Here is a 22,181-nt window from a genome sequence, read left to right as displayed (position 1 = left end):
TGGATTATATAAAGCCTTCAAATATTAATATATATTCAAGATTAGGGATTTAAAGGCTTCTTTCGTTTACCATACATTGCTTGTCTGTGAAATTTTCATGGTCTTCTGATTCTTCTGAACCATAGTTACTGTGCATGCAGATAGACAATTGATGCTGCTGCTAACTTTTCATTGCATAAATAAGTGAAACTCTTGGCCCAAAGATAGCAAAGGCCGTTCATTTCTTTAAAAATAGCCTACAACTGGAAGGCATATATGCTGCAGAAAAAAACGCCTTTTTGGTAATGCTTTCTAATGGTTTCAATTTCATGGTTATTGATGTTCTGATATTGGAAGCACGCTGACTTTAAATATTTGTCCTTGTCGCATATAGTTATTTTTCTGAGATCTTTAGCTTCTTTTTCAAATAAGCTCAATATTTCATATGGATAGTATATCTGGCTATAGATAATATACCTGAAAAAGTCAATAGTGGTGGAATTATTTCGTCATTACATAATTTGGGAGGGGTTGTTTTTAAAGAATCTCTCTGGTTTATTTATGTAATTTAACTGTTGATCTAGTATTTATGTAAAGAAAGAATTTAAATTTATTCATTACTCTTCAGAAGTGCATTGGACACGACTGAACTGTGCTCCCCTATCCTGTAATGAGGCTTTTGTGTGATTTTGCACTGACGCTTTGAAAAAGACTTAATCGTTATTCTACCCTTTCTTATCTTCCAGTGTGATACAGAGCATTACAAATGGAGACCTTTTGTATCAGAAAGCCATCAATAGAAAAGGTGGATATTCTTGAAACTAATGTTACCTTACTTTCAATATTTGGACTATTTCTTCAGTGCTTGTAAATCAAGGCTAGTTATTCTAACACGGTGCTTCTTCCTTTAAACATAGACAGATTTTTTTCCCGAAGTAGATACTTAATAGCTATCCCGCATGGAAAAAAATTCAAGGGTTTCAAGGAATAGCTGTAGCAATTGCAGGAGAAGTGTATAAATTACCATCTCTTGGGTTTTTTCCCCCTCTCAGTACAACTCTTACTATAATTAGCCAGCATTTAACAGCAAATGTTTGCTTTGGTTAAATTATTCAGAACATTTATTTTACTTGTCAAAGGTTAGATCAGGTTGTTGTTTGAACTGGTAATTAAATGCAGCCTAATACACTGTCATATTTATATGCACTATCAGCCCTGTTTCCTCCTTATTCTGTATAATTTTGTAGTGTTCAGGGTTGACATTTAGACTTCCAACTTAAATCCTGTTTTCTTGTAAAGAAAGCTAAGATTTTACTTCTGTGTTTCACTGTACATGTGTATGCTTCAGAAAATAAGGGTTAGGGTTGTTTGGAATATCACAGCTATGGACTTCATTGTCATAAAATTAGTGAAGGCCCTTTGAATATTTTTATTTGCATCTTTCAATAAGTCATTACACAGTATCTGGTATGTGTCAATTATGTTTCAGAGATGAGGTGAGGTGGACAAGTGCAGACCTCTCCTTTACTAATTGAATACCTACAAGTCACAGTAACATGCAGTATATCTAAATTACATTTCCAAATCTTTACCGGAAATATGCATAATACTGAAATATAGAAAGGTTCCTAAAATAATTACATAGTGGACTCAGATGAGCAAACAAAATTAAAAAGTCTCAAGGTCAGAACTTCTCATGAATCTAGAGCAGTGGCCCTTGTACATGTACATTAGAGCACTGAGGCTGGCTATCCAGCCTGATAAAATCAATAGGAGTTCTAGAAAAGCCGGAATTCAGTCTTCTGTAGTCTCTCATGACAAGTGCAGAAACTATTTTTCACCCACTTATATTACACAGTTGTTTAATTGCATTGCCATATATATTATTTGTCTGTTCCTTTTTTTTTTCAGCTATGTATGTTTATTTTTTCAGTCAAATTTGAAGAAAGAATAAATTCTAGGGCTTTTAAAAAAACTTTTATGCTCTTAGGCCTAATATTGTCCAGTGTCTATGAAAGGAAGAAAGTTGCTGTCCAGTTAAAAAATAAGCACGAAAGTGGATCATCAACATTTCAGCAATCTTTTTTTTCCTACCATGTGTAGACAAGTATCCCTGCTTTTGTCAGTGCATTTGTGTGGCAGCTTTCTCTTCATGCAACTAATGTAGTGATATGTATACATTTCAAACCTCCCTTAATTCTAAGCATTTCTAAAACATTTTTGAAAAATCCTATCTATTGTACTTAATGTGTTGAAAGTGCAGTTTTGAAAGTCACAGTTCTGTCAAATCAGAGCTACGCTGATTCGTAGCCTTGTTAAGAAACAATTCAGGCTTGATGGTAGTGAAATCCTAATTTATCCATTGTCCTGGTGATCCCCCCAGACTGTATTATGTGGTTGCAAAAGCTGAGGCAGGAATAAGGGCAAAAATATAAGCACTATCTTAAAAAGCCAAAATCCACACCTTAGTTCCCGCACACGTGTTCTCAGAGTAGCAGAATTGATTTTTTTTTTTTTTTACCTTTTCCTCTCCATAGCCATATTTTGTAATAAAACTGGCATAGGCCACCATGGGCCACAAGGTAGAAAGATACAGTAAAAATAGAGTTAAAAGTGGAGTGTATTCTTCATTATAATTATAGCATTCCTAACATGACACTAAAGAAACTCGATGTATGGCGTTCAGTTTGTTATTTTGCAGCTTGTTAAATTTTTATACTTCATGGTTGTAGGAGGTAGCTAAAAACAAGAGAATATACTGTGCAGAAATTACTTTGACCTCTAGGTAAAGTACATTTATTTGTGTATATATCATCTGAACTGTGAGCCGTTTTGATTGATGTAGTAGATTGCATATACATATGGCATACAGAGGGCCTAGGTTAGGGTAAAGTTCTGGGCTCTTTCATGATGGACTATCTAAATATAAACTAAAATCAAAATGACTAAATGGATTTCAGGTTGTACAGAAGTGCCATACGGGTGTAAGTCTTGGGATGGATATGACAGACTATGTGTGTCTAATTCGGAAAACTGGTCTTAAGTTAAATAATTGCTGTATTAAAGTTTACGAAGTATTCACACATCGGTTTGCACCAAGACTACTATTGATTAGAATGAAAACCAGTGTAGCTGTTTCAGGTGGTATCTTTAAGACCATTGATAGTATGAATCAGAAGAAGGGTTGACAGCATGGCACATACCCATGAAAGTAGCCATTTGTAGGAAATAGTAAGTTTAAAAGTTTAACATGTAATGTTAGGGTATGGGTAAGGTCTAAAGCATTTTATCTGTGAACTAGGAGCTTGGTGGTCAAATGGTACTTCGATCATGAAAGAAACAGCCCAACAAAACCAAAAACTCTGTTCTTTCCTGCACATCTCTCATGATCATTCCTACTGGCTTTGAGAAAAAGAATGCAAACAGTTTTAGTTAAACTATTCTTTAGTCCTCTATGTTACCTTTTAAAAGCCAAACTGTGTGTATGTTTTTGGAAGGTGAGACCACTTTCTTAATCTGCTGTTCCTGACATCAGTGCAGTGAAAGAGCTCCACTAAATACAGAGGCAATCTTGAATTTAAAGGAGGTGAGGAAATATTCTGTCTAGCAGGCTAACTTCGTATAGATATACTAGATGACATTTTTTAGAAATAAATCTTTATTTTAAAAATACCGTGTTCGCTTATTTGAATGGATGAGGTGAGTCTTATGTGGGGTTCTTCGGGAGAAAGAGAGCTGACTTGGAGTAGCATAGCGAAGGAGTGATCTTCTGTCTTTCTAAATCATTTCATTTCAATTATCTTTTATGTTTTGGCTTTCATTTCTGAGAAGATGCTGTCAAAACCTCTAAACCAAAAGTGACGAATAATGTTAAAGTTATCTGGGTTTGTTGTATTCAGTGGTTTGCTTATAAATGTGGCTGCTAAAACAGAACAGGATTTCCCTTTTTCTTCCACAGCAAAGAACAAGAACTTCCCAAGCACAGGAGTTTGGATGAGTAGGCAGAGGATCTGGTGCCTGCCTGAGAAATCCTTAAGCTTCAAGCCTTCCTGGCAACAGGTGGAATTGCAATATGTGTTTGACAGAGAATAGTCATCTCAGCTAGGCAATCTCTGTCTGTCACCTCTCCTTTGAAGAAAGATCTGTCCCGTCGGTCAACTTTTTCCTCTTTTTCCATCAGGAAGCTAAGAACACCTGCTACTGCCATCTTACATCTTCCTTTTAGGAGAAAAAGAAAGATGAATAATACATGACAGACCAAAATTTCAAAAGTAACTACTAATTTTAGGTGCCCCAAGATGTACAGCCTTACTATTAAGTGAGAAAGAAAAGTGAGAACAGATCACACCTATATTCTATATGCTTGGTTTCTTTCCATTTACTTCTGGATCCAGTTCAAAATTCTCATTTCATTCTTCTTAATGCCCAAGTGGTCTGGCCACTGTTAGGTCACTTCTCTACCTGAACTAGGTCACTTCTCTACCTCAACTATTACCAGAAATGCAACAACATAGCAAAAAGAACATTTTTCTAGGCTTTTGCATGTGACCAGTTTAAGAATGAGATCATACAGTCTGCAGCAGGAAAAAAAATCTGAAAGCTACTTTTTCGCAAATTGGTATTTCATGTGTTTGGAGATAAAGAAAATAATAAAATTGGTCAGAGGGACAGAAAAAAAATTAAAATAGTTGGAAAGAAGTAAGTGAAAACAGCTATTTTGTCCAGGAGGATTCAGAGTGTTAATGCTATTGTGATTTGTATATTAAATATTCTTAAAAAGTCATACTGGTCTGTCTAACACAGACAAGAAAACTGTCTGCAAAGACTTTCTGAAAATAATAGGAAAAATTTAATCAAGGAGGTTTCTAACCATATCTTGTTTACATCTGTTAATTTTTTTTTAATAAAATAGGCTTAAAAGCTTAGCCTCAAAGGTGTTGCAAGCTTTCTGTAAGGTATAATGACAGCTGTTGTTCCAGTACAATTCTTCAAATCTGTTCACTGTTTTGTGGTAATTCCATTTGCTTTTTGTTGGTTGCATACAACAAAACTTGGTATTCAGACAACACTGGGAGATTCAGTCATGTCATAGCTGTTGGTGAATTAGGGAGAGCACTCAACTAAGCCTAATGTATTTAGGAGCCATCAATCTATTGCATTACCTATTAAAAACCAAAAAGCTTTAGAGAGTCTTGCCAGTTTTTCTACTGTCATTCCTCAGAGCAGAAGAGTGTATACAATTCTCAGGGCAACTGATCCCTTAGCCTGCTATTTCTGGTCTTGTCTAACATCTTGCCCTGCGACTTATGTGTTGTCTAAGAATGTCATGCAAAACCAGGCTTCTGCTTCTTGCTGCGTAGTGTGTGCTGACCCACTTCTAAAGCAAAATAAACCAAGGACTTAGGGTAAAGAGAATAGAACTTGCTGGTGACATATATTTCTGGTAAGACAAATTTACTGCCAAACCAAAAAGCCCGTTTAACTGATCGATTGCAACTCACTTCTATTAATATTTCCCCCTTTATTAAAGTGTATTTTATCCTTATTTCTGAATTAATGTTACAGATTCTTATTGTTACTATAAATTTTAGGGTACATTTCTAAAGTTCTGCAGAATTAAATATTATCTTTTTTTCTAGACAGACTTTTGTTCCTCTATAACCTTGCAAAGTACTGCTTTCCTCCTTGCTGTTTAAGGCCTGCATCTATTTCAGGTTTGGAGGCGGTACAGCCAGTGTGTGTTTGAGGTACCGTGCTGTTCGTGCTGTTTGGACGGGTGACTTCTACGCCTGTGTTTTACATGCTCTGGCAAGTGCTCTGGCAAGGAGCAGGGACTGCCCAGAAAATATTTTAGGAGGAATAAATGCCTCTAAGTAACAGTGCATTATAGAAATCGTTATGCTATAGTGGCCTTGCCTGCCTAGCTTCTCTCTGTCTGAAGACTTCAGCAAGACCACTTGTTCCCTTGACAGTTTGATGTGTACGTACAGGAAAGCGTAGAACATTTCATCCAGCTGCTCAAAAATTTGAATGGAAAATATAAGAGAGGGAAGGGGTAGGAAAGAAAGTTGTAACAGGTAACACTGTATTAAGAGATCAGATTATTAATGAAGGAGGAGTATTGCACTGTAATTTTCTCCTATTTATAATATTACTGACCTTGGCAGGAATTAGTACTGAGAGTTCCTGAACGCTGGAAACAAAAGAGATGCAGCAGGATGTGCTGAGCAGCAGAGTTCACTGTCTGCAAAAGGAAGAACCTGCCTTGTCATCTTTTCAGTAGCACGGAATACAGTGGTACGTTCCTACTAAAAAAAACCCAAGTGAAATCTTACAGCAGTAGTGGTATCTTGGTATAAAGTGCTTTCATGCAGTCAACTACCCGCTAAGGTTAGCAGGTTTCATCTATACCTTGTGTTTGCAAGTCTTAGGGGTTTCCTTTGCTTGAGGTATTTTGTTTTGTTTTATTTAGGTACTGCTGTTTGAAACTCACTACATCCTAGGTATGAATAATCATTCTACAAAAATACTGAGCTCCTGGAGGGGCTCCTAAGCACCCTGCTTTTGTTACTCCTGATGTGGCAAGTCTAAGGAGAAGCAATGTGAGCAGGCAGTACGTGACATGAATAGTGTGCCTTACATAGAGTAGGCCTTGAGACTGAGCATTTGGGTGTGAGAGGGAGCATTCGTGGGAAGCTTCAGTGTATTTTTTACCAGGGGTAGCCCTACCCTGAAGCTTTTTTCCTCCGAGTATGGATTTTAGACATACTCAAGTAAGCCACCGCTCCCATTGGCAGAAGTAATGGGAAATCCTTGCAATTTGCATTCATTGCACTGCAGCTGAATTAAGATTTCAAATGGCACCTTGTCTTTGCCTTCCTCTTGCACCCGGTTTTCCTCTGCAACTCTGCCCATTTGAATTCACTCATCGGGATTAGATCACATAGGTGAACATGTGTTATGGTTCTTCACATTATGCAGAAACTTCACTGTAAGATACGAAAAAAAAATCTGTCTCTCTCTGCTCCTTTGAAAGTGCCTATGAAATAGTCCTTTTTCCTTAGCAAATGAGGCTTACACCAACTTTCTTTGTACCTCAGCATGAGACCATGCTGCTTTAGTATCTGCATATCTAGAACAGAAAACTAGAAGAGAAATATTTTATGTAAATGCCTCTGTGCATGCATGAACATGCTGGTGTTTTTATAAAAATTCTGTCAACCCCTATAGGAAACTGTTTTCTAAAAATGGTAAAAGAATAAAGGCTGAATCCTAGATTAATTGCTTACTACTCTAAAGCTGTGATATCCTAGAAACTTATTTCATTGAATACACTTTTAGTGTCTAAGCTAGTTACTATCATTTTGGGTAAGGCTGCAGGCGAAGCTGCCATTTTTTCCAGTTCACTGTTTTGATGATTTCTTTCAGTCTTGACATTCTTTGGCCCTTTGAGTTACATATATATTACTAAAACATAAAGTGTGTAGCATAGCACGGTGCCTGTGTGTTCCTGAAAGTAAAACTCTTAAATACTTAAAAGCAGTCATTTCCATACCATAAACAGCAATAAACTACTTTAATCTCTTAACTATCTTTGGAAGGACAAAGCTTTAATTTAAATGATACTGAATTGTTTTGTAACCAGGTAGATAAAATGTATTCTAAAATAAAATAAACAAGGGATTTCTTTCCTTTAATGGGTTTCCAATTGTTTGAATAGTTTCAATATGAATAGGGTTTTCACCACCTCTAGATTACTGTAAGAAAAGGGAGTAGCTTCATAGTTGAATGATGTAAAGATTTGAAATCTTACTGCATTTTTTCCCTCTCCTTCTCTCCCATCTTCCCTTCACTAAAGTAAAACATTAAGTTTCTTTCAGTTTTATGTCATAGATTATAGTTTCTGGGCTCTTAATACGTCTTGTTGCTCTTCTCTGGACTGCAGCAGCTGGTTCTTGTCCTTCTGTGCTATCTGTCTAAAGATGGATACACTAATTCAGCTCAGGCCTTAGCAGCACCAGATGATGGGAGGAGATTTACACATCTCATTTTTATCAACTTGTTTTGGCTACAATGAACCTTTCTCTGTTTGAGTCTTCAGTTGAAAGGAAGAATGGTAAAAATACAGCAGCGTAACATTTTCACATCTGCTGCTAAACAGCTAGATCCTGGGGGTGGGAGGAGTGTTCAGGGCAGGGGCTACATTTAGCTGTTGACTTTGGATCTCTTTTGGTTTTGCTGGTACTTCTTGTTTGAAATCAATGTTAGATCAAAGTTGTGTTCTCTTAACAGCCTCATTGTGGAGCTGTCACATAAGCCTGCATTAAAAATAGGTACGGTTTTGTGTTGAGGGTGTGGGGTTTGGGTTTTTTTAGGAAATTCAAACTACAAAATTGAGACTGGCTTTGGCTATTGTGTCCTTTTTTTTTTTCTTTTTCTTTTCTTTTTGAGACAGGACCACACTGAACACATAACTGTAGTATTGGGAATTTAAGATGGTTGAGTTTATACTTTTTGTTGTCACCATTTTCAATGCAGAAGACAGAAATTGTTTCACCATAAATGTCAAATGTCACTATTCATAGTATTAGACCTTGGGAAACACTGTTGACAAGGTTGGTAGGGGGCTGTGGGTGTTGAATACAGTGGTCAACATTACATAAGGATTTCGATCCTCTCTGCTTTATTCAAGTTTTTCTTCCTTGGTCAAACCAGTGTTTCTTACAGAATCATGTAACCTCAAGAAAACTGTAAGCTAGCAACTGCGTGAACTTGTTCCCTGCTTGTAACAAGTATGCGGAAGATTTCTTGTCTTCCACATTAACAGAATATGAAGTGTTTACTTATGATAAAGTTTTGTGGTTTGTTTTTTTTTTCTTTTTAACTTCTAGCATAAAAAAGTTCTTTAACTATCATGTGAATTACCAGAATACATTGTCATGGTCCCAGGCTGTTTGTGTTGTTTCTTATCCCTGACATTTTAATTCACTACTGAATTTATGCTTTGCATGTGTAAGTACTGGTAAGACATGAAAGTTGTAGGGTTAAATCTGTAGACAGTGCTCCTGTGATAATTGTTCTTAGGTATGTATTCCTTTACTGTGGCTCTTGAGAAAACTATTTAATAGACAACATTTGAATAATACAAATGTGCGGTTGGTAAAAATGGATTAGGGTTTCAGGGTGGTACCAATGGGTGATATTTAATATTGAATGACATGTATTAAGACAAATGCTTTTATATATAATTTATTTGGCATTGTAAATGCATTTATCTTGTGAGATACAGACCCCCTGTTGCCACATGAAGTATTCTGGAAAGGTTTGGAGTAAATAAATAATAAAACCACTTTGATATACAATCTAACAATATTAAATATTAAGACTTTCACATGATTGATTTTAATACTTAATTAACTTATTTAAAGTCCAATGTAACTCTGTTTTTGTATTAAAGATCAGACAGGCAGAAGTTGAAATGCAGGAAATGTTATTAAATGGGACAAAATTAATTGCATTTCATGATCATCAGACTCGCTGGCTGTTAACCTGTCCATCAGTGGCATGATCTTGTTTGTTTTGTTCTGGACCCCAGCTGATGTTAATGTTAATCTGCTGTACTACCACGGTCCATTTTTATGTTTGCATCATTCTATTTTAATGATACATAATCTGATACATTTTATAAAAGAAAACAGTCTTGCTTCATGCTATCCAAAGTTTGTCAAATTGTGCACTTTTCTTCTGAGTTAGTAAGTGTTCCTTCTAAGGCGTGTTTCTTCAGTGGTTGGTGGTAGCAACCTGTGGAAGTGGCTGAGTAGAAACCTTAGCTAGTTTTAAACTGGTGTGTGTGTGGAGAGGGGATTGTTTGGGTTTGGTGGAGTTTTGCTGGGAGTTTTTCTTGGAGGCACTTGAACTAGTATCTTCTGTGTTTAAATGGAGGTTTTGGTAGTAAAAGGCTCAAGTGATGAAGAGCAGAAGAGCTCAGTGCTATGAGATAGGTGGTCCATGTGGTCTGAGTAAAAATCACTCCCAGAGCAAAGAATAAAGCAGTGAATATTACAGGTTGGAACAAAATTTTCAAAAATGCCTATTAATGTGTGTCTTAGTAAAAGGTATCCAGCTTGAAACATACCGAATGATCCTCATTTAGCAAAGTTCATGCTCAGGACTGTCTCCTACTCAGCCCTCTATTCAGAATGGATGACTTTTTTTTTTTTTTTCCTTTCCTACTTTAGGAGGAATAATTTAAGGCCCAGGAGATTTGGCCAGTGAAAGAAAACCCAGGGTCTGGAACTGTTTCTAGATTATTTGCAAGTCATCTGTACTTCATTGCTTTAAATAAACACAGTGCATGTTTATTCTCCTAATACTTAATTCCTTATCTACTTTAAAATGTTTTCACATTCTGGAGAATCCTCACTTCTGTGTGCTAACATGCTTGATTACTTCATAAGCTGCAAATGAGGGGCAGAGTTGTGAACCCTCATAACATGATGCTGTCAAACTTAACAAAACATGCATAAGACCATTACCACATCAGACATTTGCTTTTAGTCAGGTCGTTTTAATCAATTTGACTTCACAGGGCAGCTAATTTATTACTTAGCTAAACAAGTATTTCCTCTACTTGTCATCAATTTAAGTAATTAAAATGGTAAACTTTGCTATATGGCATAAAATAAAGGCCCAAAGATAATTTGGAGAAGGTGGTTGATACAGCCTGATAGAATGAATGCAAAGTATTATTTAAATACTTTGGTACGCTTCAGTAGTTTTCAGAAATGTCATATTCCAGTAGCTTTGCTGGTACTGATATAAACTGATTTTTATTTTTAGCATATCCCAGATTAAACAGCATTGTTCTGTTTCTTCTTCCTCAGTGTTAGTGGGTTCTCTTTTTCCTTTCTTTAAGCATAAAATGTTTTGCTTTTTTGCTTGATCGTTTGGGGGTAAGAGGATGTCAGAGAGCAAGAGTGGGGCAAGTGCTGCAATTCGTGCAGTTCTGCCCTGGTCCTAAGTACCTCCTCAAGCCTGCAATTCCTTTCATGTCACCACTGGGGGCGGGAAGAGAAGGGAAATGGATGCTGTAAAAGCTCAGAATTGCCTAATTCTTTTTCACCGACTCAGTTACACCTCCAAAATACCCTTTGTGAGACCAATTATATTTTCTAATTTTGCCCAAACAGTATGAATACTCTTCACATTTTAAACATTAATTTTGATATGTTTTGGTGTGGTTTGTAGTTTGAATAAATAATTTTAAAAAGTCTGTATAAACACTCATGATTAAGGAGAACATTTTAGATGAGGTGTTTTTAGGGGTTTTTAAATTGAGATAATTTAGTAACTATTTTTGAAACAATGGTTGTTATCCATAAACTGCTCCTTTGAATACTGAATATTGGTATTCAGTATCTGTTGCAAGTGAGTGAAGAGGTAAATGAATATCTTATGACTTGAAATAAGGTACAGTGTTCATGTTCAACTGTGCTATGTTTTGTTTATGAAATACTGATTTTAAATTTATCAAAAGTTTTGAGATTAGCATAGACTTGCCACTTGCTCTCATGAATAGTCTCATTGTTAAAAGAACTCTATAAAGTTTGTTTTTATTTTGAACTTTTCATCTTCTAACTGAACATTCATTATAATCAGTTTATTATATGAACATTTATTATTATCATCTTATTACAGATTACTTTTGTACAGTTCTGGTTATACCTGTATACTTTTATATTTGTGTAATACATGTTTTTGCTGTGTTTTGCCCAACTCCGGTCCAGACATGTCTGGTGCTTCATTGGCAGTTCAGCTAACAGTAGAAGCATATCTCACTTAGACTGTTATCTTTGTCTTGTATTTCTAGCTAGATAGATATGACTTTTGCATATTAATGGAAGGTGAAATATGGCTGAGTTGAGGCTGTTGCCACTGACAGTCTGGTGAAGAAGTGGTTTTCATTTTGAATGTTTTAAATGTTATTTTTTTAAGCATTCCGAACTCACAGGTTTTATATATAGGAAGAATGGCAATGCTGATGAAGGCATGACTGTGTAAGAAAGACTAATTTATGGCAAGAGGTGGTAGAAGCAGCTAATACGGAAGGCAAAAAATTTGTAAACTCTCAGGTGCACAAACCTCCTCATGTCTAAAAAAGAAGCAGCAGACTTCAAAGCTAAGTACTCACTAATTCAGAGAACAAGAAAAGTTCTCTGAATTAAAATGGGTATATTAAATCAGACTATCTAATACAACAAGTAGTTGATCCCTGCTCTGTAGAAAGAGGTTGTTAGTAAGGTAAATGTTAGTAAACATCAGTTAAGTTTCTCCTAATGGAAACAGGTTGGTATTTTATCACCTATGGAATATGGAGGAGGTCACGGGGAGAGAGGATGATGTGCTATAAGCAAGTATCGCCATAGAGTCCCTTTAATATCCAGTGGAGTTCTGTGGTGGAGTCCATAAGCCTATCTTTTGAGGGATTTTTGGCCTCCGTTGAGAACCTGGGCTGACAGGTCACAGATGTACTGACAAGCTGCCTTCACTGGAAGGCAGACTGGTTTCACGCCACGTGCATTGGTTGGTGAGGAGCAGACCTGTGATGCTGTCCTCGGTGCATGAGAGCTCCCCCTGCTCGCGTACTTAAGGAGAGTAGCCAGGAGTTTATATGCCTGTCTTTTCCTTGGGCTCACGGGTGGATTAGTGTCTCTTTTCATTCCCCTAACTAGATAAATGTTTCATATGCAGCCTTAATTATTTTTTCATGTATATTAAAGAATAGTTGAACTCCTGGTGCTGGGAAGGGTGCCTGGTCTTCGGGTTTTTTAGCCCTTCATCTTTGGGGGGGGAAAAAAAAAAGTCACTTTTAGCTTTGACTGAGATGTTAGGGTTTAACTAGATAGCCAGTATCGAGTCTTGCAGGCTAATAATTGAATTTCAGATTTTTATAACATTTTTATTGTTTCACATTGAGAATGTTTTTAAATTGCATCTTATTTAATATCAACAATATGTTATAGGCCATTAGAAATCAACCACAAACCTGTAAAGAATTAATCTGTCTCAGAGTAAGATCCCAAGTGTAATCATAATTGTTCAATAGTTCTCTTTGCTCTTTGTTAGAAAAGCTGAAGAGAACTTAAGTATAAAACTGTAAAGAAAATTGCTTGGACTAAGGAGTGACAAGACTAATAGGTAGTGATATTTTTTTTAACACTAATCAAATGTATCCGTAAACAAACACGAGTAACTGATTAAATCACTGTGCGAGTATCAAAAGTAAATCTATTCAGCTGTTTAAAACTGCTCTAACCGTCTGTAAAGTAAATTATGGCTCTATATGTTGTAAAGGCATGGCATTTGGGGAGTATTTAAAAAAAGAGAAGGTGGATACAGAACAGAAGAATATAGAAGAACAAACTTACTAGAGCTAATTTCATATTGTGTTATGGATGTAAGACAATGTAAGTCTAAAGCATATTGTGTCTTAACTAAGTGGTGGCTGCTAAAACTACAAAGGCTGGTAAGGTCATTTTGTGCCTGGTTCTCAGTTTGAAAGGCACTCGGCGTTATGCCTTGGTCAGATCGTGTAGCAGTGTCTGAAGGACCATAAAAATAAAAAGTTAAATTCTGGCAGCACAGTTCGAAATAAGCTTGTAATTTTTGTGAAGACAAAATCAACAGATCAGTAGAAAGGTAATTACAATGATATAGTAAAGAGAACAAGAGCAGCAACTAAAATTCCAGCAGGAGAAAATTATAAACATCTCTTTCTGCAAAGTTGTTTTTTGTGGGTTTTTTTTTTTGTTAAAGTAAATTCTTTCAAGTTTTTCATTTCTTTATTTAAGATATCAGGTAGTTATAAACATCTCTCTATATTATATAGCCATAAGACTGCAGGTAAACATTGAAATGTTATTTAAGTGGCTAGCAAGTTTATAAATGTTTTTCTCCAAGTTACTGTCCATGCATTTTTCATTATTATGGTTTATAAATTACATAGGAAACACGTGGTGTGTACTTGCATTCGTAACATGCTTTGTTGAGCTAGTACAAAGAGTTGTTCGAGGCAATTCTGTGTTTTAGTGGTGTGTTTTATCATATGATTGTATGATTGTAAAAATTTGACATAAAGGTGTACCACTGCAAAAGCAGGCAGTCCTAACTTCCCTCAGTTCCTGGCTCCTTCTTCCCAAGAGCTTCAGATGTTCTCTTCTATCTAAAAAGTAGCGAGAGATGATGGTGCGATCATTTCAGCACCACACTAACGCAGGTGCCGGGGCAAATGAAGGACAAAACGCTCAGGGAATACAGCTGAGAGAGCATCCTTTCGAAACAGTCTGGGTGCATTGGTTTGAAGGAAGTGCCTAACAGTGGCCCAACTAGCTTTGTTTATTATTTAGTATACTTTTTTTTCACAGAACTTAGTAGGAAAATGAAGCAGGTGAATAGTGTCTGAAACTAGAAAGTTCTTAAGAATCCCAGTCCCCTTTCATTTATTGACAGTAAACCAAAGTTATAAAGCATATATGGTCAGTGCTATGCCTTCTAAGAACCAAAGGAAAAGTGTAACTGAAGTGATTTCCAAACTGATAATATACCAGTCCTGAAAGTGTAGGTGCATACCGCTTTGTGTTTGTATATTTCTTTTTAAATATAATTTTCTTGGCGTTAGAAAGTTCTGGTACTTGTAAACTAAGCAGCCACAGTAAGTGATATTTAAAACTCAGCTAGCAGTCGTAGGTAGCTACTTAGTGCACTTGGGCAAATCAAACCTATTTGGCTGGCATAGTTCTTTTGTGTTGCAAGTTAATAAATTGCTGTACAGTGACCAAAATGCAGTCTTGACAAATGTACTCTTGCACTGTTAATGCACTGGAAAGGTCATTTTTCCTTCTTACTGCTCTGACCATAACACCATCTGCTTTTCACCCTTTTATTGGCATCCTCTTATTCGTTGCAGCCAATATTAGCTTCCAACACTCCTCACATAAACTTCTAACACAGTTCTTGTTCACTTACATGATAGTGATGTGAATGCCATTCAGCAGCCTGTGATGATGAACCCGCGTCACCTCCTTCCTGGGTTTTCGGTGCTGTGCTTTCTCCCCTTGTGCCGTTCATTTTTGGAAGAAGTTCTGTGTAAATATTCACTAGCTAGGCGATTATGTTTCTTCAAATGCTTCCTTAAACCCATCTTTCTAGAAAGCTAATATAAATCTTGATAAAACGGAAATCAGCCATCATACCAGTCAGTATTATCTCATTCTCTCTTTTTGCATGTGTTTGCATCCCTCTCTCTGTTGTCTTATACTTGACCTATGATTTCTGAAAAAGAAGTGGTTAAAAGGAAGTTTTTCTAGGATAAGAGGTCCCGAGTCCAGAAGAGTGATGATGATGGGTCTCGCCTCAGCTTTGCTCTATAATCTTCATCATCCCCAAGGACTAGCATCAGTTCTCCCTGGAATCAGACTAAAAGATGAGTTGGGGAAGCTATAAAAAGGAAGGAAAGAGGGTCCTGCCCCACTTTACAGTCTGTCGAAAACACGCTTGGACTTTTACTTTCAGTGTGATAGTTGGAGGTACTATAACAATTCTTTTGGACTCCAAATAATAAAACATTTGAATGGAAACACTATTGTTCTGTTATTAGGCTTCTAATGGTGATGTTACACCTGGAAAATAAGGAAAGGTTTTAAGCATTTTTGCTATTGACTTGTGTGATTGAAAAATAGCTAAAGAAACACTGAAGTGTTTGTTTCTCTGTTTTTTTCCTCCAGATAAATACGCCTCAGTTGGAATTTACTATTGCCAATATGTATCATTCTGTGTCTGAAACCAGTCACCCTTTGCAAACAGAGGAACAAGAAATAGGCATTGATCCCTTGCAGAGTTATTTGAACAAGCCAGGGGAAGGTGAGTTTTGTATTTCTGTGCTTTTTTGACTTTATACCTTGAAACCTTATATGTGTGTCACGATAACTGTACTTGTCATAATTTGTTTAATTCTCTCAATGAAGTTGAACAGGGCAACTTAAAGAACATTTCACAGAGTATGTGTAGAACACTCTGACACTAATGAAAACCACGAAAAGTCAACTTTCAATTACAGACAGAAACATTAGCCAAATGTTTAATGCGCTGTCATCCTTTTTTAATCATAAACCAAACACTGACTTCAGCATAAGAATATTGAAATGCAGCATGGCTTTTTGTTACTTTCTCAAGCATGGGCTCTTACACTGCTTTGGTTTTAGGGATTTTTTCTGTTTTCCTTTTTTTTTTTTTAATTCTGCAGTAAAGTTCAGTGTGTTATTTTGGATGAGATTATGAAAATAAAAAGGCTGATTTTCCTTTTTTTTTGTTTGACTCAGCACCTATATTGTTATTTGAAAAAAAAAACTGGAAGTTGAGATAGAATGAACAGGCTCTAAAGGTAGAAATTACTGTGTAACCTAAAGTAAATTAATTAAATGCAGTATTTGGAAGACTCTAATGAACAGTGAGAACAAACTGCTTGCATAATGCAATGCATGTCTGTGTTGCTTGTCTTTTCTACTTATTTGCTAGTAGTGACAGTATAGTTGGTTTGAAGAAAGTGATAAGCTTAACGAGAAAGCTCGTCCTTGTCATGAAAACATTCCTCAAGTACTCAGTTATACACAGTGGCACCTTAACTACCTGTAATTTTCCAGTCATTGAACACATAGAATCACAGAATCGTTTAGGTTGGAAAAGACCCTTAAGATCATTGAGTCCAACCATAAACCTAACACTGCCAAGTCCACCACTAAACCATGTCCCTAAGCGCCACGTCCACACATCTTTTAAATACCTCCAGGGATGGTGACTCACCCGCTTCCCTGGGCAGCCTGTTCCAATGCTTGATAACCCTTTCGGTGAAGAAATTTTTCCTAATGTCTAATCTAAATCTCCCCTGGCACAACTGTACCAGGAGGGTAAAATAAAAAAATTATTTTAAATTACAGTGTTGAAACAACTTCATCACATTTCCTAAGTCCCTCACTCAGATCAACTACTCTGTGAGGGTGTATCTGTAAATCTTCTTTTTACTAGTGCTTATTAAAAAAGCTAGTCAAGTTTTGCTTAGTCAGGTTTATTACTTCAGTTCATAAGAAGCTGATGTTTTGCTTTAAAATATATTGGTAAAACTTCATTGTCCCTTTGAGCTAATTTTTTTTCATTTTTTCTTCATTGGTTTATAAAGCTTTTTCAATGTTAGAAAATGAGAATGAACATCTAGGGGGAAGTATTTTAAAACCTGACGATTAAATGAAATAGCTTTTCTAGGTCAGTGTTCCTCCTCTATTGTATTTGACATCTTAACGATATGGAGCCATTTTAGTTTCATAAACTAAATGCATTTTTTTACGTATTTTTAGAAACTTGAAAATAATCTTTTGCAATAACCTAAAATAATAGCCATTTTCCAGAGGAAATATAGCTTGCTTCTAGTCTTCCCCAATCAAGGAAAAGATAAGCATTTTCTTCTGATTTTTTTCCTTTAAAAAATACTGGTAATTCTCTCAACCCTGTTTCAAGAAAACCCAAGATTTTTATCCTGTTAAAAAAACACTGTAAATTAATTTTACCCTTTATTGTGCCCAGAAGCGATTAGTTACCTTGACTGAAAAGGTTTCTCATTTTTATCCCAACCTTAACATTTCTATGACATACAAAGTTATTAGTATTGAATTGATGTTTAAAAGTGCCATTAATTCATTTACCCCAAATGTTCATTAACAATGTAAATGTATGCTGATGTTCTATGAGACAAGGAAGTGACTAATGACTCTTCACACTAACAACACTTAAAATGAATAGAAACTTTAGATAGCTAATCTTGAAGTAATCAAGACCCTCATTCAGCTTGGCATCTCTGTATGCTCTAAAACAGCTGTCAACTGTTAAAAATATATACACAACACACACATACGCACATGCGAAGATAAAGATATGTAAATACATGGTTCCCCAAGTCATAAAGGTTACCAACTATGGTACATTTTTTATGTTCTATCTATGTAAATATTTTATATAAAGCATCCATTTCATCTTCATAGGTTTTTTTACTGTGAAACACATACTGCATTTTAATTGGAAACTTTATCTATACAAAATACGTCTTTGAAGTTTTAATATTTCATTTTAAAAACAGCATATGCTTAGATGGTGTTAGGTTTCTGGGCATCAAAGTATACAGTTGTTCCCATCCACGTAGTCTGTCCGTCATTATCTTCACAGAAGTATTTCAAGACAAGGTTTTTCAACTCGGCCCCAAGTTTCAGGCATGATACAGAATCACTTGGTGAAAAGCTGTATCTTCAAGTCTTCTGTATCATGTCTCATAGGAATTTGCAAGAGAGGTGGTCCATCATCGGAGATGTTCTATGCAATATTGTGGAATATCAGGACATCTGAACTGTTTTTTGAAGCTCTGTTGAATGCTTAAAGTATTACCTTGGAGGCAGAGTGATAGAAGTCTTCACTCAGATGAGATGATAAAAATAAAGCACGTCACTGATAAGGATGCTGAAAATGAATATTTAGTCATAGAGCTAGTCAGATTTGTTAATCTACATGAAGTATTGTATTTTTAGTATGTGCAACTGATACCAAAACTTGATAGAGAACCAGGAGATGTCATGTCCAGCTGGAGTTTTGAAATTCTCCCACAAGGCATTTTCATAAAATGAAAGAAATTTCAGAAATACATGGATTGCTGTTAAGTATAGCTGGTTGGAAAACTGCATGCATAGGCTACTTTTTGTTCATTTGCTGTCAGCTTGGAAGAATATATTGGATGGGATTCCAGTAATACATTGATTGAGTCTGGTAGTACTCAGTGCTTTTGTTAAAATCTCAGTGAAGGTACAGAGAGAAAACATGGTTTATTTGGGACAGGGTTGTTAGCACAATGGAGGGCAGACATACAATTCAGAGTATTCTTGAGATTTTGGAGAAGTGGCCTGAGAAGAATAAGACATGGTTCACTAGGAACAGCTGCGAGGTTTAATGTTGCAAATGCTAGGCAGGAGACAATTATCTAGCTGAACAAATGAAAGTAGAGCATAACAGATGAGGTAAGTGTCACTTGGAGAAAGATCTGGGCGTTCATAGCACTCCAAATTTTGTGTAACAGGAACTTTGAATATTGAGTTATGATGAGTCATAAGAATGTGCTTGTTTGCAAATTTACAAAATTCAGGATAGGCTGTTAACTAATTGACAGTCAAGATCTTTTTTCTATTCCTTTAAAATATTCAAAAAAAACAGATAAGAGTATTTCAGTCTTTTTCTGATGGTTGATTTGGCTTATGTTATTTTCCTTGTGTCTGATTTTTTTTTCAAGATAGAAAAATATGCATTGCGTATATGCACTCATATATGCTTTTTTAAATAGCATTTTTAATAGTTGGTAAGAAATTTGTGGCAGGGATTCTCACTTTCGCAATCTGATACTTCAAATGGAAGATTTTAGTTCTTATAAGAAATTTTAATTTTGGGTTATATCTTTTGAATCTGGTTGTATTTTAATTTACATGCATATATGTATATATGCATTGTTATTTTTTCTTTTGACTACAGTAAGTTGATGGTATCTTGCTAGATTTTCTGTTCTAAAAATCTTCATGATATTGTTCATTTTCTTCTAACAATATTTTTGAATGATTCCCTCTGAAATAGGGATCTTTTTCAGAGAAACTGATGAACCTTAGCTTTTTTTGTCTCCAGCAGAGACTTTATAAACCCTGAATATATGAAGAGAAATTTCAGAAGCTTTGCTCTTCTACCTTCTCACTGTGTATTGCATCTGACAAACTATTTTGTTCATTTCCGAATGCTTGAGGTTTATATTACATTGAAACGGGATAACTAGGTTAACTGTTTCTGACCTGCTATAAATTTTTACTCTAAGTTATAGCGTTCACCACATTCTGACACAAGTTTTAAAGAGCATAGTAGGTAGTATTCCCATTTCATTGATGTAATGAGAAAGTTGATCCTCTAAGGACAGTCTGGAACAATGCATTTAATACTCTTCAATTTAATTTGCTCAATATCACAATTAATACAATTAAGGTCACTTGAAATGAAACTATTAACAAAATGGGTAATTTACTTTAACAATGTCAGTGTGTTCTCACAATTACATTTGCTTTAATTAGTGTACAAGCTATTATTTAATAGCATACTTCACATAGAAAAATGTAATGTGTTCTTTGTTCTTAGTAGAAGAAAAGGGGAAACCTTTAATGGGTCTGAGTGTTTTGGACTTGGAGTTTGGGGAGGTATATTTCATATCTAGAGGCTATGGTTGGTAGTGAGGACAGAGAAGTCTGATGTAGCTGGAAGGACAAAGATAACTACTGGAGTGTGTGACTGAAATGAATCCAGTTGAGACAGATCAGTTGCCCACCTCATACTTGCCATTGCATCCCTCCTGATTCTCCAGGCTGCCATGAAAAAATATGAAGGATGGTAAGAGAACATTCATATTTCCATTTTCTGTGTGTTTCCATTGCTCGTCTTTGGAGAATTTTGCCATTCTGGTATTAACCTCATAACCCTCATCACTAGAAAGTATTACCATGTAGAACTATACCTTACATGTAGTTTGAGATACCTGGTTTATATCAGTGTTATACAGAAAACATGTAGAAAACAGAGGGGAATGAATTAATAAAGTAAATACCATCTTCTCTGGACCTAACAGGACCCATGTGCTATGAAATAATTTCCCCAAATCTTAAATGTAATTCACATGGGACTATTTTGGTCTTGGGTACATCCTTTCACGTTCATTCCAGGGTTAAGTGAATTTTTGCTGTCAGAAAATTGTATTGTCTCCTAATCAGTCAGTAACTATTCAGTGTTATGAGTTGGGGTTTTTTGCCCTTACAACCCCCTTCAGTGAGGAGGACAATGCTAATGCAGATTGCCCTGTATGGCATTTATCTGTCTCTGTTTTTAGACATCATTTCCGTGATTACATTTAAAAGAAACAACCGTAGAGGTCTAGACTTTTCTCTGTGAGAAGTACATTCCTAGGTAAAAGCAATTGAGAATGCAAATGTAGTGAGTTCTTGAAGCCTTATTACTTTCATATGAAATATTTTTCGATAGTGTATTGTATGACATCATGTGTGTCATGTAATGTGTGTTCTTTCATCTTCTCTCCAGGGAGGAACATGTATATGAAGTATAGCATTGTGTTTTTAAGAGTGCTTTTAAATATACATGCTACTTTGTGTTTTCATTAAAAAGGCAAGATTGAAACAGAGAACCTCTTTGCATTATACTGGGAGCAGGAGATGCTGAGGGTTGTGATTGTTCTTAACGCCTTTGGGATTTCATGCGATGGTTTGCACCAGGCCCTGAGAATGCCCTGTGTCCTTCACTGGCGACTTTCACCCTTCAGGCAGAAAGCTTCAGTGTGCCCCACCAGCACAGTTGTTGCTAGTGGTCCTCGTTCAAAACCCTTGTGCTTCTCCTCCTGGGCTTGGCTTTTCCATTAAAGGCACAGGTATGCTAGAGGAGAAAGAGCTGTCTTCAGTCTGGTTCGCTTTGTATTGGATGAATAAAAGCAAGAATGGCTTTTACATCTTCAAACACCATATGCTAACATAACAAGCATTTTAATATTCATTTATTAATAATAACTACTGTTTAGCTTGCTTTTAATTGAGCAGCAACAGGGTTGTGGTGACAAAGGCTATTGAGCTAACTCAGCCTGTCACTAGCTCCTTCCCTACAACTCTTCATTTTCTCTTCTCTGTTCTGTATTAGAAATACATTGTTATTAAGAGATCAGTTAACAGAGAAGCTATACACGTTTAAGAATACATATATTTATAATAAAGTTAGTTGAAAATAGCCAGCACGCAGTACATTTTTTCCTTTAAAGACTGTATGTGTACAGGTGTTGACATGCCCTTAGAAATTTGCCAGTTGTGGGCCCTTTGGTTTCAGTGCCTTGCAGCAAATTTGTATTTAGGAACTGCAGGAGTATTTTAAATAAATAAAACTTCAATAAAAACTTAAATAAAACTTCAGCTGTGGGAGCGAATGTGAGTAGCTGACAGAGTCTTGTGGGTTACCGGCTTCCAGAGTTGGATTTTCCTCTCTAGAATTGGTAGCTCCATTTTTTTTGGTGGCTTCATGTGAGTTGCACATTA

At 36.0% G+C, this 22,181-nt stretch overlaps 1 protein-coding gene across 2 annotated transcripts in view; it reads left to right on the top strand.

The window, feature by feature from the left end:
* TBC1D5 (TBC1 domain family, member 5) overlaps nucleotides 1–22,181 on the top strand; it is a 298,599-nt gene that overhangs the window by 86,456 nt on the left and 189,962 nt on the right. For both annotated transcript variants that reach the window (XM_009329508.1, XM_009329507.1), the window contains exon 2: nucleotides 15,762–15,897. In XM_009329508.1, the coding sequence (XP_009327783.1) occupies nucleotides 15,798–15,897 (100 nt within the window). In that variant the 5' untranslated portion in view covers nucleotides 15,762–15,797. The remainder of the gene's footprint in view (nucleotides 1–15,761; nucleotides 15,898–22,181) is intronic.

The sequence above is a fragment of the Pygoscelis adeliae genome, unplaced genomic scaffold (genome assembly GCF_000699105.1).
Source record: "Pygoscelis adeliae isolate BGI_AS28 unplaced genomic scaffold, ASM69910v1 Scaffold8, whole genome shotgun sequence".
Lineage (NCBI taxonomy): Eukaryota > Metazoa > Chordata > Aves > Sphenisciformes > Spheniscidae > Pygoscelis > Pygoscelis adeliae.
The sequence above is the reverse complement of the archived record's forward strand: the minus strand, read 5'-3'. Positions and strand labels throughout refer to the sequence as shown.